The sequence below is a fragment of the Bubalus kerabau genome, chromosome 11, assembly GCF_029407905.1.
Source record: "Bubalus kerabau isolate K-KA32 ecotype Philippines breed swamp buffalo chromosome 11, PCC_UOA_SB_1v2, whole genome shotgun sequence".
Taxonomy (NCBI): Eukaryota; Metazoa; Chordata; class Mammalia; order Artiodactyla; family Bovidae; genus Bubalus; species Bubalus kerabau.
In genome coordinates this window covers 35,686,629-35,705,040 of record NC_073634.1, presented here as the reverse complement: position 1 = coordinate 35,705,040, position 18,412 = coordinate 35,686,629, and the positions used below count along the sequence as shown (strand labels likewise).

The window sequence follows — 18,412 nt, the reverse complement described above, 5'->3', positions numbered from 1 at the left end:
ACCCCAAATGCTCAAATGACTTCAAGAACAGCTTCTTAAATGAACATTACATGGATAATCAAGTGCCAAATCTTGCAAGGAATTTTATCCTGAGTTTGCAAATGACAAAACTCAAAGTTCTTATGTTCCCAATTATCTCTTATATCATTGGATGTCTGGGAGTGCCTGAAGTGGCAAATATAAAATCTGGAAAAAAATCAATGATTCATATATCAAATCCTTAGTTTAATACAATATAGTTTTTATCCAAAATGGGCCTACAGTATCAAAAACACTTTAATCCATACAGGAGGATTTCAAGGATGCTGGCAAAACTCTGCTGCCTTCCAAATAGGTTCCCCTTCTGATAAAAGAGGTTTCAAATTCCACCAAGAATTTATTTCTCTGACTTCCTTTTGCTGCACTTATTTATTTATTTTTTTCCTGAAGTCCTTGTGAGGTGGGGGGAAGGAGGGCATGTGGTAGGGAGGCCTGAAGAAATACCATTTACTTACTCTGAAATGCAGAAGTAGATTAGGGGGCTTAGGGAGTTGAGCAGTGTTAGGTTTGTGGGGACAAGGACCATACAGGCAAAGGAAATAGCATTTGGAAACCCAGAGGTGGTGGGGGAGTGGGGAGAGAAGCAATTTGTTTTAGGTTTGCAATGGTATGTTATGTCTTTTGCTTTCTTCACCCTTCGCTTTCATGCTGATTGGACCTCTCACTTACAAATCAAGTTATCTTCTAAGTGAAGATGGTTGAATTTAGACTTAGCCACTCTCCTCTTCCTCCCCCAACTCTCTTATTTGGTTTTATACTATACCAGCCTCTCTGGATTCTCCACTAAATACCAGTATAAACTTGGCCTCAGCATTTTTTTTATTAAGGCCTGGATTTCTTTCTTTGCAAAGCATCTTGGGAAGGAGTCACTTGATTCCAGTACCAGGGACAGGGAATTAACAGTGATGGAGACTAGGATTCTACATGTTTGCAAAGTTTCTTGAGGACATGATTTGGTCAGCCACATTTGGAAACCACAGATCAGATGACATTCAGATGACACCTAGAGTGCTTCTTTCAGATCCAAGAATCTGTGATTACCATCCCAGGTTAGAAGGGCCTTGCTGAAGTGCTGGGGTGAGCTCCCCTTCTCACTCCCTCCTTTCACAGACTCCCATGTCACTTGTCTATTTCTGGCTTCTCTGCAGCAGAGCAGTTTGCTATTTTACAATTATTCATGCCTTCCTTTTCTGTTTATCTATCTAGAAGATCATATTTACCTTTTTGGAAATATCTTTTTTGTCCACTAAAATAAAGAGATGAAAGGTATGAAAATTGAGAGGGAGGCAGGGGTGAGGGTGAAGTGTTGAAGGAGGGTCAGAATCCATTGCTCTGATCCCCAAGAATTTTACAGTTTCTGATTCATTCTTCTCTGTAAACTTGGTCTCTATGTTCTTTCATTCCTCTAAAGAAATTCAAAAGGAAAAGAAGCTACTGTTCTGTGTAGTCTGTGAGGTGTTGTCATTTTCTCCAGTATCTTAGATGATTGAGAGTAAACAGTAAAAAAAAATGTTTTTGGTCTGTTGTACTATACTGTGCATTACAAATTGGATTCCTCTTTGTTTTCCCGATTTAAGCTGAGAAGAGTTCACTGATACGAATACAGAAATATTGCAATAGGTGGCCACTTGTTGGCTTCCCCCAGCCTATTTCTATCAGAGTTAACAATTCATTTACTTCTGAAGAAGCTTCAGAAAGAAGACTTAAAAGAGGATGGGAACATGACTAATCTTATGTTTGACATACTAACTTATGGATGTTATCACTTGACTTAAAATATATCTAGAACTAATTTTGAAACTGACTTTCAAGAATATATATAATTTTAGTCAGATATTATAACAATTTAAAACATAACTGATCAGATCAGTAGGTATCTTTTGAAAGTTCAGAAGGGCAAAAAAAAAAAAAAATACTACACTTCAGATCGGTTGTATTTCTTTCACCTAAAATTTTTTCTAGGTATTTTCTAACTGTATGGAAACGTATGTAGTTAATGTCAAATTTTTATTAAATGCAAAATAATATGAAATGGAAAATAAAACCATTTATTATTCATTTGATAATAATGATTTATACCTGGATATTTCTTTCCAGTCTTAAGTGGTGATACAATCTAATTAGTCTCCCAAGTTCCCTGGATGACCTATTACAATAAGAATCAGATTAATACCTTAATCCTCAAGCCAAGGAAAATCTACTTTTTTTTCTATGTAAGCTCTTTAATTCATCCAGATTACCAAAATTTTATTAACTGCTCTGTTTATACCCTCATTGGAAAAGGTCAGAGGAGAAAATACCAACTTTAATTTACAAAGTTCAGCACTGAATGAGAAAAAGAGAGATGCCTTAAGAGAATATTTTATTTGCAGTAAGAAAGAAGATAAACAAATGGTGGATTTCTGTTAGAATCCAGTGGAAATATTTAGTATGCTTGATGTTGGTGTTTTGATGCTAAAGTACTTTGATAATGATTTCAGGTTAGTGAAATGAAACAAACAATATAAAAGCCAATGTTCATTCACTAAGCCAAATTCTGCCTTTACTAAATTGAAGGAAAAAAAAAAAGAGCTCATATTATGTTGGCCTAGCTCAAGGGAGTTTAATGTAGTTTTAATAACTGCAGCTGTTAATATTTTATATGTAGTATTTTAATTAAGTTCTATATTTGCACATTGGATTGGTTTGGTATAAGGCAGCTTTTAAAAGAGTGAATGACTAGCTGTACTGGCTTTTATTTTACTTAAAGGATATTTCTGAGTTACGCTTGGTGAAATGCTAAAATTTATAGCTCAGTTAAAACTAGGAAGTGGCTTCCCTGCTGGCTCAGACGGTAAACAATCCACCTGCAATGTAAGAGACCTGGATTTGATCCCTGGGCTGGGAAGATCCCCTGGAGAAGGAAATGGTGACCCACTCCGGTATTCTCCCCTGGAGAATTCCATGGACAGAGGAGCCTGGTGGGCTACAGTCCATGGGGTCACAAAGAGTCAGACATGGCTGAGTAACTAACACTTTCACTTTTGAAACTAAGAAACATAGTATTTCAAGAAATAATTTGTTTCACCCATATTTCACATCAGCTATATTCAGAGGCTATATGAAAATTACTCTTAATATAATATGGGAAATGATACTGATATGACAGGGCAACGCTGGCTGGTTTCTGACACATGGATAATGACGGTCATAGCTATTGATTTGTCTGGGAACCTCTTTGGCTGAATATTTTAAAAGCATTTAATGAGCCATATTATCTCTGTTATTAAAATAGAGGAATCCTGGGCCTAGGAATTATTCTTTCTCCTATTGACCATACTAATATTAGTAGGCCAGCAGTCATGGTCATTAACTTGATGCTAATAATTCTTGGCTATCTTGTTCAGAGATTAAAACTATATTGGTAGATAGATTGAATTTTTGATATTCCCCAGTTTATAAGGGAAATCCATGTATAACAAGGACTATCTTATTTATATCCACAGGTCCTGGTGCTTCTATATGCAGTAACAGGTGCTCCATACATATTTGGTACAAGAAAAAGATAAAGAATTAAAACATGTAAATGACTCAGTGCCAATCCACCCCCAGTATTCTAAAAATAGTAACATCATTACACTTGAAAAGCAATAGCACTCTTTTAGTTGTAAATGCAACTTCTTAAAGGAATTCTGTTACTTCCTAAAAGCAGGTTACACAGTATAACAGGGTAACAGGCCTTCTTTTATGAATATGATGCCATCCTCCAAGCCAGGATGTCTGGGAAAAGATGCAGTGGGGGAGTTAAACAATTGTTAGTTGACTGTGACAGCCTTTTATGAGAACAGAACTGCTGTTCCTGCTTGTTCATGAGCTCCCTGTATCACGCTCGTGTGAACGTGTAGGCAGAAGGAGCCTTCATCCTGAGGGAAGGTGCTCGCTTCTTTCTGAGGGCTAGAATATGCAGCCGCAGTAATCACACTGCTGACGAGGAAGACAGTCACTCAGGATGTCCATTTTTCTGCTTATTTGTCCTTCTGTCCTTCATTCACTAAGAGGTGGGTACATGAGCCCTTTGTCTAATGAGAAATACCACCTTCATCTGAATACTTTTCCAGAATTTTTCTGCACATTTAATTGTATTCGGTTATATGTCCTTCTTCCACTCCATAACTTGGGGAAAGAAAAACTTTTTCACTTCCAAACTTTGACTAACACTGTTTTGCCACAGCTGTTCTCTCCGTACTTCTTTGGTTGCCGGCTTAGTCTATGACTGGTCACGTTGGGGACCAGTGGACTACGTGGACTGAGCCACACGTGGCATTTTCAGATCCTGCACTAAATGGCAAAGGAGGAACCATACAAAATGCCAGCATGACTTGTGGATCAGAGTGGATGATTTGAATGTCACAAAAAGTGGATATGCTCAATATATAACATAATTACTTAACAGAGCAAGACTCCTAAGTTGCTGAGTTAATAAATATGATTGATGGGACTCATTACTCTGCAAAGTTTAAAGGATGAACAACTCAGTATTTTCTTACCAACCCTTCTTACCTTTTCTAGGATTTCCCTTTGCCTCGCTTTTGCTCCCAAACTCAGTACAAGATCGCCTCCCAGGTATTTAACTAAAGGATGAATTGAGCTAAAATTAAGAGGAAGTTAATGACTGTTTTCTTGGGGCAGATATATCATTTAAATTTGCATTAAGCTCTTTGAGTCAAGAGTATCCTCTCAAGTATTTTTTATAGTAAACTGCCAGTCATTTTTTTCTTATTTTTGCAAGCCATCATTGCACATTGAAATCAAAGAGAAAACTCATTATTCTCATCAAATTCTGCTTGTGTACAGCAGGGTATAGCAGATTGTATCAGCAGTTATTCATGGGTAAGCCTACATTTAACAGTTAAGAAGCCATTGAGAGTTGAATCGAAGTCACAGACTTCCAGTTTAAAAACTAGAAATTACAGAGGGAAAAGCACAAGGCTCTCTCCAGAGCACATAATTAGAGGTTTATAGTAATCACTGTTTGATGTGAACAGCAGTTTCTAGCTATCTATTACCAGCACTGATTTCTGTGTATACCATTCATGAATCACCCCTCTTACATACACATTTCTACTTGAACAACCATTAGAGGATTTCTCTGTTTCTCTTCATTTGAATTTGCCCTCTGACTATAAACATTCCTCCCATGCCTCTATCTAGTAGCCTGTTGCATACATTTGAAATAACATTAAGTGAATGTATAATGCTTTATTTTGTATCCATGTCCATTAAACACCACTACCCATCCATGGGAAGACTAAAATACCTTATCAATAATTTATCAATTATTTGACAATCCTAATGACTAGATGGAGTCAATGTTGCATATGAAAATGTTTTGAATGGGGAGAGGAGGAAAGGCAACAGATGAGTTTCTTCTCTAAAAAACATTCAGAATAAATAAATGAATATAAGGATCAATTTAATAAAATGTAAAGTACACACATGTCATGAATTAAGCAAGTGCATATACAAACACACATAGCAGTTTTCAGTTTCAAAACATTTTCATTTTTGCATATCTTCCCCTATTTTTGTTAACAGGTACATATATTTTATACAGTTGCAATTAAAGTACAAACTTACTCTTTCAGGCTATTTGTTTAATATAATATCATTAATTCTTTTTTAACTGAAAAATATCTAAAGTAACAACACTTATTCTGTGGGAATTATGGAAGCAGCATCTAAGAATCAGAGCAGAGTTTGCAGAGGCACCTTCACCAAGCTTCCTGGGCTGTAAGACTCAAATGTATCAATGTTTATAGTGTCTGTAGGAAAGAAAGTCATGGAGGCAAACACAGGCAGTCCCCATCTAAGCACTGCCCGAGGGACTTGACTACTCCACCCCACTACAGAGACAGAGGCAGGTCATCTTCCCTGCGATAAGGGAAGGTGTCAAACCACCCTAGGCTAAAGTTATTAAAACTCCCATCATAAATGAATAAATACACACTTGGATTATAAATTGGCATCTCTGAGGAAACATTTCATATCATGTGATGGCTAATCTCTCAACAGAATCAGTAACTTGGCATTCTTATTTTATACATTGGTCTTGGGAGTTGGTTGACTGATATGTATGCATAAAGATATAATATGAAGACTTTCATTATAATTTAGTTTAAAACAGTGAATTAAAAAAAATAAAGTTAAAATGTTCATCAACAGAGGACAAACTCAGAGAGGTGGAACCTCTGTTTCTAAACCTACTAAATCTTTCTAGCCCACTCTTTCAAGGGGCAGACGCTGGACCTTGGTGTCAAGTGCCTCCTCAAGATGTGAATGTATGGCAAAAACCACCACAATATTGTAAAGTAATTAGCCTCCAATTAAAATTTTACAAAAAGGAAAAGAAAAGTGTGGGGGAGCACCAAAAAAAAAAAAAGAAATAAGTATTTAACTGACCACACACAGCCATAGTGGCTGTCACTATGGAGTGCTGAGCAGAAATCTGTGGAAATTCTAGAAAATAATATTTTAATTGCTGTGATATATGTCACTTGATTGATATTTACAACTTCCCAGCATTGCGTATGATCATTTTAAAAATTCATATGTATAAATATACTGTTATGAGTATGTGTGTTTGTATATGTGCCTGTGCTTAATTCATGACATATCTGAAACATATAAATATGTACTGTTAGTGAAAAAGTTTAATCAGCTCATAAAATACATAAGTGAAAAGTTTTTCTTTTCTACACACTTTCATAATGAATTCACTCCCCACTTCCATTGGTAAAAGAATTTGGTGTTGAAAAATTCCAGATATTTTCCTAGGCACCAGCATATCTATAAATATAATTACACATATAAAATAAATGTAGAGCTTCTTTTTTACATAAAGGTCACTCTTTACCAATTATTGGGTGATTTAAAAATATTAACTTTTTTTAGGCCATCCTTTATAGTAATATCATATATCTCTAGTTTAAAGATATCAATATTTACTTATTCCTCTATTATAATATTCGTCTGTTGATGGAGGAATATCAAACTTTTAAATGTTACTTCAAGATTTATTTTTCTCATAAATCTTTTAATTTCTGAAATTCCCAGCTCACAGAGGACATTTAACTTTTTTAAAAATCCACTTGTAAACTAATTTATAATGAAAGTCTTTATATTATATCTTTATGCATATTGGTCAGAATTTCTGTAGAATAGATTATGGGAACTGCAATTGCCGTGTTAACTACATTTTTAAAGATAATCAAAGGTTATTTTACTACAAGCTGTTTCAGTCTACACTCTTTAAAAAAACTACTTATTTTTGGCTCTGCTGGGTCTTGGTTGCTGGCTTTCTGTAGTTGCAGAGAGTGGGAGCTACTCTCTACTTGTAGGGTATGGGCTTCTCATTGGAATGGCTTCTTTTGTTGCATAGTATGGGCTTTAAAGCATGAGAGCTTCAGTGGCTGTGGGGCATGAGCTCAGTAGTTGCAGTGTGTGGGCTCCAGAGTGTCAGGGCTTCAGTCATTGTGGAACCCAGGCTTAGTTGCTCTGTGACATGTGGAATCTTCCCAGATCAGGGATCGAACCTGTGTCTCCTGCATTGGCAGGTAAGTACTTAACTACTTGACCACCAGAGAAGTCCCAGTCTACACTCTTATCTGCAGTGTATGAGCTGCCCTTTTCTCCTTTCTCTTGGCTTTTACTAAGAAATATCTAACTTTTAAGTGTTGCTTCAAGATTTATTTTTTCATTTATCTGTTTAATTTCTGAAATTCCCAGCTCACAGTAATCCAAGTAAACAAGAAATACATAGTAATAACCAGAAAACAGAATATTAAGATTATATTTTTGTTTTATTTTAAAGCAAAATTAATTTTAGTTCTTATTATAAAACTAATACATGAAGTTGTTTTTTAAAAGACTTAGAAAACTAAAACGAAAGAAAGAATAAAGAAAGAAAAGAGAAAGCAAGAAAACTATCCATTTATGATTGTACTACTTCAAAACTCCCATCGTTAATATTTTGGTATTTTTACTATTTATGGGAATCATGTATTTTTCATTTTGCATCACACACTGAAATCAGTGCTTCATTCTGTTTTTATCGCTTGTATTATGCCTTTTTACCGAGTTTGGTTTTGTTAATAGGATACTAAATTTGACAAGTAAGTGTATAAGTTTGTGGAACCTGATTTTCTTCAGGAATGAGGGGTGAAACAGAATTGTTGTTGCTTAGTCAACAAGTCCTGTCCAACTCTTTTGTGACCCCGTGGACTACAACCCTACATGCTCGTCTGTCCACGGGATTTCCCAGGCAATAATACTGGAGTGGGTTGTCATTTCCTTCTCCAAGGGATCTTTCTGACCCAGGGATCAAACCCACGTCTCCTGCATTGGCAGGCAGATTCTTTACTACTGAGCCACTTGGGCTTCCCTCGAAGCAGAGTTACAGATAGATTTAATTTATATTCAACTAAAAAAATATTTTAAACAGTAATTACAAAAATTTTACTCACTGAAGAATTTTAGTAACCATCCAGGCAAGTCGTTTTTTGCGTAAGAGACACATTGAAGCTTAATAAATCTGTTATTTGACTAAGCTCCTGAGCTAGTTAGTTGCAAAGCTAGAACATGAAAATTGGTTTCCTTCGACCAGGTAAAATCATTTCCCATTAGAACACACTTTCTATTCCTTATTTCTCAATCACTTAAACTTTTGCAATAATTTAAAACTTGAAACCAAATTAACTTGTTTTAAATCTCACCTTTGCTTCATGTGTCTTTTCACCCTCTAAGCTAATTGGGAAATAGAATAGCCAGGAAGAACTGGATGAGAAAAAGAGTAGAAACTAACAATTTATAAATACCAGACCAAAACATGAAGCTAATTTCCATTTTTATAGTTAAGTTTTCCCCTATGTATATTCTTACGTTAAGATGAATTTATATTATTTATGCTTATGGATATTTTTAAATATTGCCTAATCTATTTAGTTTATTACTTTTGTTTTACCTCTTGCACATACCATGGATACAACTAGATTTAAATGTTAATATAAGTTAACGTGGGCGCCTCGCAGGGGGCTCAGTGATAAAGAATCTTTCTGCCAATGCAGAAGATGTGGGTTTGATCCATGAGTCACGAACACCCCCTGGAGAAGGAAATGGCAACCCACTCCAGTATTCTTGCCTGGGTATTCCCATGGACAGAAGAGCCTTAAGGGCTACAGTCCATGGGGGTCTCAAAGAGTTAGATGCAACTAAGCTACTGAGCACAAACACAAGTTAATGTGATTTCTATATTAAGATGTTAAAAGTCCTATGTACACAAATACCTTTGTTTTCAGCTGAAATTTCATTTCTTTAAAAGTAAAATAGCACAGCAAAATACTTTGGATTCTTAAATATTGAAGCATGAAACACCAATCCAAGTAAGTCCCCAAATATGACTGCCATCTACATATTATAGCAGCTCAGATATAACAGTGTTTACATAAAATGTTTTATTTGCCAGAAACTTCACATGTAATTATAGTGGAAGAAGGTAAAATGTGTGAAATAATCAAGCTGTTTCAAAGAGAACATGCCAGTATTTGTCATTCCTGGAAAAATGATAGAGGGGTAATCCAATAGCACACTCAGATTTCTGTTTTCTTTTAAGTATTTATTTACATATGATCATACCTCAACCCTTGGAAATGCTTAATTTCTATTGATATATACAACTGCAGCAACCACTCATGGCCTTTAATTATCAATGAATAAGAATTAAATATTCATTTCATACTTTCTTGGTAATCATTGCCTTTATAATTCAATTATAGCACCTGAGAACGTTAATACTGAAATTTCAGTGTTCTCCTATGTAAGTGTTAAGTTGACTTGACTGAATTTGGAAATTCCATCATGAGTTTTTTTGCTTAGGTAAAAAGGTCCCTTGATTCATGTCAATAATAAAATCATTAAGGAACTAGGGATTCAAATCCTTTACCAGAAACAGGTGTGTTTCAGGACAGTTACACGTGGGAAGCCTAAAATATCAATCTCTATTTTGAGTTTGACTAAGTAATAAAATATTGGGATTATTTTAAATAAATTCTTACTCTTTGAATCTTCAAAACATGAAAATAATAATTTCTGTTCCCTCTTAAGTCCTACCCTTTTCCTTTTTTTTTTTGCCATACCTTTTACAAAGATCTTCTAACATACAAGTGAATTGACAAAGCATGTAAAGCATGTAGGTGATTTTGGGTCACAGTCATTTCATTCTGTTTGTTTGTAAACTATTTCAGTGAATAATATCTAATACATGCATTTGTTCATGGAGACTCCATTCCTTGAAAATGGGGCTAAATGAAAGTTTTTATTTTCTTGGATTATATTTGATGCAAAGTTAGGATTGTGTTCTTTTGCTTCTTCTCTGCCTTTCATTATTCTTCTTCCCATGAGAAGTCTCAGACTGTCTCTCAAAATGATAATAAGGAGAAGAGCGATCTTACCCTTTATGATAGTAACTTCTCAGTGTTTTTTGAACATAGAATACAACCTGTCAGTTCTGAGTTTGGTGGGTCATGTCTAGCATTTGTATTAATATACTTATAAGAAAACATTATCAGAGTGTCTCAGAAGTAGTAGAGAGATTTTCCTGTTAAACAGATATTTCAATGTGTGAATATATGTGTGTGTATGTGTACACATGTACTGGGCTGCATGAAAACTATGGTTTAACTTTAGTTGTGATCAGAAAACTCTAATCTCAAAGTAATAGTGAATATCTTACTCTGGCCACAGCAAGAATATCCATAGAGACATAATCTTTGGTCGCTCAATCGTGTTCGACTCTTTGTGACCCTTTGGACTATAGCTTGCCAGGGTCCTCTGTCCATGAGATTTCCCAGGCAAGAATACTGGAGTGGGTTGCCATTTCCTCCTCCAGGGAATCTTCCTGACCCAAGGATTGAACCCACGTCTCTTGTATTGCCTGCATTACAGGCCGACTCTTTAGCAGCTGAGCCATACTGGAATGGGTCATAGAGAAATACCTGAACTTAAATACTTTGTTCAGAGCAGGCACTAATGCACCATAGTTAGAAGACCTAGTCACTCCATTCTGTCAGACAAACTCTTCATGGATGATTATCTGAAATACTTGGCAGCAGATTTGCCCCAAGAGAGTAGACATACTGAAGACGGAAACCCCAGAGTGTACCGAACTCTGCAAACTATGCAGAGGAGACCGAGTGAAGTGTTAATGCAAGCTACTGGATTTCCTCATCTTAGGATTCCTCCAAACATCCTCATCCTTAGTGTCAGAATCATAACACCACGAATGAGGACAAGACAGTTTTTCACAGTGTTTTCCCAGTCCTGAGCTAAATCAAATTTATTCATGAATAAAATGGTGTATGGGGAAAATTGGATATTTTAAAAATATCCCCAGTCTGGGGATTCAAGATATCCCCAGTCTTGTAAAACTTACTCTGTGTCTCCTAACAGTTGTGTCTCAATAATATGTATTCATTTCCAGAAAGTCTTCTTGAACTAATTAAAAATAGGGGCTGGCACCTCTCTCTTTAATCTTAAAAACCTAAGTCATTGTTTTCCTTGTGTTCAAAACTTTGCTTTCAACATATGCTGTTTTTTTTATGTCCACTTTTGCTTTTATCATTAATACTTAACTCTCATCATTTTCTAACTTACTTTAGCTGCTGCAGTGGTTAAGGATCGTGTCTTAATTTACTTCTTAGGGCATTTTGGACAGTTAAAATGCATGTGGTGAAATTCTATTTAGAACAGTGTCACCATCTCTCAGAATTATCTATTTTATTTCCCCTAAATGATTTTTAAAATATTTTTCTAAGTAGGATTTTCTGCTCCGTGTATTTCTAATGAATTTTCTTCTAGACACCTGCACAAACGTGAACAGTAAATGAGTACTTGGCCATTTTCCTCTTTTGCTGCCTCCAAAATCCCTATTATACTCTCCTCTTTGGAAGGCCAAAATAGCAATGCCTCCGAGTGTTTCTCCCCTAGGAGCCTTTTCCGTTTCTTTCTGTGGAAATCTAGAGAGACAAATGCACTCTTAATGACTTGGCCTGCTGCACAGTCTCTGTCAGCAGCTTCCATTGCCCTTCTCCCTCATGAAGACAGATCCCATTACACTGCTCACACTGGGGAGTGCGCCTCTGCTGGGATTTGAGGGTCTCCTGGGCACAGTGCAGGCCCCGCAGCCCTGTGTGCTTAGATGCACGTTGCACATTCACCACAGGCCGTAGTTCCCTTTGGAACGGGTCTCAGCTCAACTAAAACACATCTTCCTACTCTCCTGCTTCCCAGTGGTGAAGAACCCGCCTGCCAATGCAGGAGACATAAGAGATCCAGGTTCGATCCTGGGCCGGGAAGATCCTCTAGAGGAGGGCATGGCAACCCACTCCAGTATTCTTGCCTGGGAAATCCCATGGACAGAGGAGGCTGGTGGGCTACAGTCCACGGGGTCACAGAGAGTCAGATGTGGCTAAGGCGACTGAGCACACACACTGACCCTCTACACACATTACCTTTTTCTTTTCTGTCCCCACATTTTGTACCCCGTCTTCTGTCTTCAGGCATCTCCTGTGTGTCTACATCCTAAATCCCTGAGTCTTCTTTCTCTTTCTCTTGTTAGACTCTTTCTAGTCTGATTTATGGTCTAGACCTAAGAAAGAAATCTGGAATAATCTGGAAATGGGTCAGTGTGGTGTCCATTTTGGGTATCATACCTGCATTTTTGCAAAGATATTTCTGGAAATAGAATATTAGTGGATTGTTGAGTAATCTGGTGGTACACTGGGGAAGTTTTAATCAGGAAAATGCCTTCTATCTTTCCTATTCTTTTAATGGATTCCATAAATATATATTTTTTTCTGTGATCTTCGAGTAATCCCATATAAATGTCTACCTCTTAATCCCATGTTTAAGACTAGGGTTTCTATATATTTATAAACTAATAGAGTAATTTTCTCCTCACACTGTAGTGAGGAAGAAAAAAAATAACAATTTAAATACGTAACTAGTTTGGTTTAAAGAAAAAAATAAACACCTAACTTGACTTGTGATGAATCATATTACACACATTTATGTAGTGCTTACTACAAACCAGACATTTTACTTGTATTATTTTATTTAACATTCATATGAGGTAGGTCATATTAGTATGCCCATATTATGGATGAGTAACTGAGGCCACAAGGGCTAATCAAGATTCATACAGCTAAGTGTGATGAAGTCAGGTTTTGCTATAATCTGTCAACATATTGTAGTCTATAAAAAAAAAACAATGAAGTCTATTACAGATAGGGACACAGCACAAGCTTTCATTGATTTGCAGATGCATACCAGCTTTGCAAATGAACACTAACCAAAGAGAGCCTGGCTTTTATTACAGGGAGTGATACAGAATGCCAATTTTTCCTTCTTTCTTTCTCTCCCTCTCCCTCACCGTCTCCCAACAAACACCCCCTTATCCGCTCTCCCTCTCCTCTCTTCCTCTCTTGCCTTCTTGGCTGACCTGTTAGAGAGTGATAAGTATGCCATTTTCTCTTCCCTCGTTCTCTCCCGCTTTCCCTCCCTCTCCTTTTCTGCCTTCCTTCCTTCCTTCCTTTCCTTCTTTTTTCCCCCTAAATTCTTGGAGGCTGACAGAAGTCCTTCTTGCCTGTATACTTTGGTTTTCATTCCCAAAGTGAAATAACAACCATTTTAATGACAGTCTGCCTTATTCTTCAAGTTCCTTGATTCCTCAGGTTTGTATTCATTTCCCTGGGAAGTACACCAGGAATAGGAAGAAAAATAAGAAATGTCTGCCCTCAAGGGGTTCACCCTCAGGCAGATGGTGGAAAGAAAGGGTGATGTTCAGAAGAGGTTGCCTTCTGTAAAGACCCGTGTGCTCTCTTGTCTTTGCACCAGGTACCATTTCTGTCAACACGCTGCGCACGCCTTACACCGCTCCTGGCGAGAGTGAGATTCTGGACCTGGATGATGAGTTGTACCTGGGAGGCTTGCCAGAAAATAAGGCTGGCCTCGTCTTCCCCACCGAGGTGTGGACTGCGCTGCTCAACTACGGCTACGTGGGCTGCATACGAGATCTGTTCATTGATGGCCAGAGCAAAGATATCCGGCAAATGGCTGAAGTTCAAAGTACGGCTGGCGTGAAGCCCTCCTGCTCAAGAGAAACAGCAAAACCGTGCCTTAGCAACCCCTGCAAAAACAACGGCATGTGCAGGGATGGGTGGAACAGATATGTCTGCGATTGTTCCGGAACAGGCTATCTTGGCAGGTCCTGTGAGAGAGGTATGATTCCAAAATCCAAGCAGCCAACTCCCCTGAGATGAAAAACGTATTCAGTGTGGACCTCACACCTTAAATGACCATTGAAATGTAATATGTGCTCTGGGGAAGTAAACTCTGCAAGCAGAGTGGCCACACGGATGCTTTACTGACAAGTCTGTATTGATTTTCAAAGGGCTTGATTCTGGGAATGCACAGCCCTTTAAGTATATCGCAGGAATACATAGTAAGGTCCTTTGCATCCTCGAGGGTATGGGCCTAAGATGTATCATAGACAATCACTGTCTCTTTTGCCCAGTTTTTAATTTCCAGACACTAGAAAGTAAAATAAAAAAATAAAACGAATGAATCCAGCATACTTTTGGCATCCAGTGGTAATATGTAGGTCAAAAATAGCATTCAAAGCAAGCTAAGCTGTAAGTTGCAACTTCCCTGACACTGAGCCTGTTCATTTTACTTTAGTCGACCTTCTCAAGGTTGAAATTTGAAGAGTAAGATGATTTTAAACCATTTAAGTTACACCAGTATTTTCAGAAATGCACCCTAATTTCAGAGACACTTACCTTGGTCTAAGACCCAACTGATTACAGAAGGTTTCTTTACCAATTTGATATTAAGGCTTATTGTGTCTGGAAGCTCTGAATGGGTGCTTCCCTTTCCTTCTCTAGCGGAAGGCAAAGCTACATTTTTTTTTTTTTTTCTTTTCTTCTCCCATCAGAAGGAGAATAAGGGTTAAAGGAAAAGTAAAGTGTGATAGCTGCCACTGCTCATCTAGAGACCAGTCAAAAGGAAGAAATAGCAGAACAAATAAGTCTAAGTACATTTTTTCATCGACTCAAGAGTTTCAAATAAATGCTTTAGTCACTATACTCATTGCCACTCATTTTCAACAATGGAACAAAAATCAATATGAAAAAATATTGACTAGTTATCCCATTGTCCTCTCATGCTCCAAATAACATTGCTCTCTTAGACATTTAGCCTAAAGGAAACTGCGATCTATTTTTCAAGCCGTACACATCTAGTCATTTTGCCTTTGCACTCCTGAAATAGTTTAATTTAGTTAAGCTGACACTTTCTAGAGAAAAAGTGTTTGGTTTTTTTTTTTTGGCAAAATCTAAAGTTGAAATGTGGCTTTGATTCTTTATGTTAATGAGAGGGTTCATCAGCTTATCAGTTCTATTGATAACATTAATCACTGTGACAATCAATAATCATAACCTAATAATCTAATGATGATCTTAAATTACCCACCAAAATACTATCACTGTTCTGGATTTTACAATGAGATAGGTCTCTAGATAGATACATATTTTAATCACATAGATTCATTCATTCTCCTAGTACCTAATTGCAATTCCTGTGAATAGTCATTAGAGGTTAATTATGGTGCATAGTTTCATGTGTAAGGTGTATATTCTCTGTACATTTCCCCTTCTAATTTATTTGCTTGCATAGTATAGTTTTTAGAAATTGCCCAAAGGAGCCAACAACAACAAAGTGACAAAGCTTGCAAGATAAATTATAGTTAAGTATGATGTGAGATTAGGAGACCTGTGTAATTTAAGACTCTGTTTTCATTTTAATCACTCAGAGAGCTGTCACTTATTCTGATGCCTCCTACTTAAGTGAAGCTAGCAAAGGGTATAACTGAGCCATCACACAAATTACAAAAGCCTCCAGTTACATATGCATGGTGTACCACCCTGTGGCAGTATTCCACTACTGCATATGGCAGAAATAAGAAGGGAGATTCTAGAGCTCCCTAAACCAGAATGAGGGAAAGGGGCTATTTATATGTTGCAATAATTAGAAGGAGGGGTGGCAAGCATATGCAGATTTGCAAATAAGAATTTAATAGCAAGTTTCATCACTGGGTTTCAACATACATTTTTAACTGACAAGTGGCTGAAAATTTGTGCAGATTTCTTTGTCTCCAGGTTGGTTGTGTACTGAGGAGAGAAAATAGTCATTTTTGTGTGTTTTCTGTTTCTGGACTAACCAGTGTATTGTGAGAAGTCTTTGCTTTTCAGAATTAATTTTCTTGCTCACATTATGGCATCTCCCAAGAACAAGAGTGAAGTGGGATGCTTGTCATGTTCACTGCCACAGAATTTGGCTGCTGTCCAGTTCCCAGCTCTGCCCTAGTTCAGTCAACACAAGATCATGTCCAGCCTTCAGGGTTTCCAGTTCCAAAGAGAGTGCTTTGACTGTGGTTCTTCGCATATACTCTGATCACATAAGGCTGTTGATCACGCAAGAGTTGACTGACAGCTCTTGAAATTTTTTTAAAAAGGCATTTTCAAAGTTTCTGTTTTACAATCATTAAGCAATACATGTTAATTTATAAAGAAGCATGTTCAAGTCCTTGGACAGTGCTCATTGGGAATGGCTGTTTCAATCACATTATAGGAAATCATTCTTCACTACGTAAGCAAAATAGTTTATAAGAAAGATCAGAGTATTTGCTGACTTAGGCAAATAAGAAAATAGTATTTTGCTTGAATGTGTATTGATCCCATAAAGAAGAGTAGCATAGAAATCATATCCAATTGAATATAGATTAAATTCAACACCTTCTCTCCTGCTTTACATTTTATAAATCTGAAAATTTGTGGAGACTGGTCATACAGAAATTATTTTTGGTTGTATGTACATGGTATCATCAGAGGTCTACTTTATACTTGTTTGTTAAAGCTCTACCAGATGGAGGGACAGATGTCAGAGCAATATAATTTGGCTCCCTGTCTGATTTTCATCGTTGATCACAATATGTGACTGCCTTTTGGCAAAACTGAGCACAGGTGTACACTTTAGACCGCAAGAAGGAATAACACAGAAAAGCAAATTTATCAAACTTAACGACAAGGGGGAAGGAGACAGAGGAGACAAAGTTGAAACTTTTTCTCCCTTGTTGGGAAGTGCTATATTGAAATTAGCTTCTTAAAGAATTATTTTGTGTTCTAAGTGGTAAAGTAAGTTTACTAATGTTTAAAGAATGCTGCCAAATAGCATAACCTTCAAATGTCAGAATGTTGTTTACCATTTATTTGGCAGCTCTCAACTACAACCTTGTACATTTTCCATTTCTTGTCTAATTAAACGTTAACTCTAATTATGAGGAATCATTTAGGCATTCATTTGTAATTTATCAACAAGTTATTTTCACATTGAGAATTGTTTAAAATGGCACTCAGAGGCAGTTGAGTTTTATTACTTTACTGTTATTTCATTCCTGCAGCTTTTCAGAGAATATTAAAGGCCAATGATACTTGTTTTCTTTTTTACTTTGGATTGTATTTTATACAATATTTATAATCCCTTGTCAGTCATCTGTATTTCTAAAAGAATGTTCCCTCTACTTAATTTTTAATCAAATTAAGCTATATTTCATACAAGAATGAGATAATTTTAAAAAATGATAGTTGAATAATAGAGACTAGATTTACAGATTAAATAAGAGAAAACTAAAAATATTTTGGCCCTTGTATCTACATAACACCAAAGTAACAGAACGATTGATAATGGCTTTAAAATTTTTATTCAAATATATGTTGCTTTATAGATAGGGACAGTGATTGGCTATAAATTAGGAAGGGGTATGGTAGAGATCAAGTGTCTTTAAGATTATACTATAAGCAGTTGTTTTTTTTTTTTTTCCTACTGTTTATTGCAACTTTACAGTCATGCTTTATTTTTTGAGCAAATTCTATTAGATTTTCTTTAGGGAAACCTTATGTACTTGGATGCAATCTCAAAAATGACAGAATGATCTCTGTTCGTTTCCAAGGCAAACCATTCAGTATCACAGTAACCCAAGTCTATGCCCCAACCAGTAACGCTGAAGAAGCTGAAGTTGAACGGTTCTATGAAGACCTACAAGACCTTTTAGAACTAACACTCAAAAAAGATGTCCTTTTCATTAGAGGGGACTGGAATGCAAAAGTAGGAAGTCAAGAAACACCTGGAGTAACAGGCAAATTTGGCCTTGGAATACGGAATGAAGCAGGGCAAAGACTAATAGAGTTTTGCCAAGAAAATGCACTGGTCATAACAAACACCCTCT

General features: G+C 36.7%; 1 protein-coding gene across 1 annotated transcript in view; it reads left to right on the top strand.

Annotated features, from left to right (window-relative positions):
- The window catches only part of NRXN1 (neurexin 1), a 756,469-nt gene that overhangs the window by 73,348 nt on the left and 664,709 nt on the right, over positions 1-18,412 (top strand). The window contains exon 4 of the mRNA XM_055540064.1: positions 13,966-14,349. Within this exon, the coding sequence (XP_055396039.1) occupies positions 13,966-14,349 (384 nt within the window). The remainder of the gene's footprint in view (positions 1-13,965; positions 14,350-18,412) is intronic.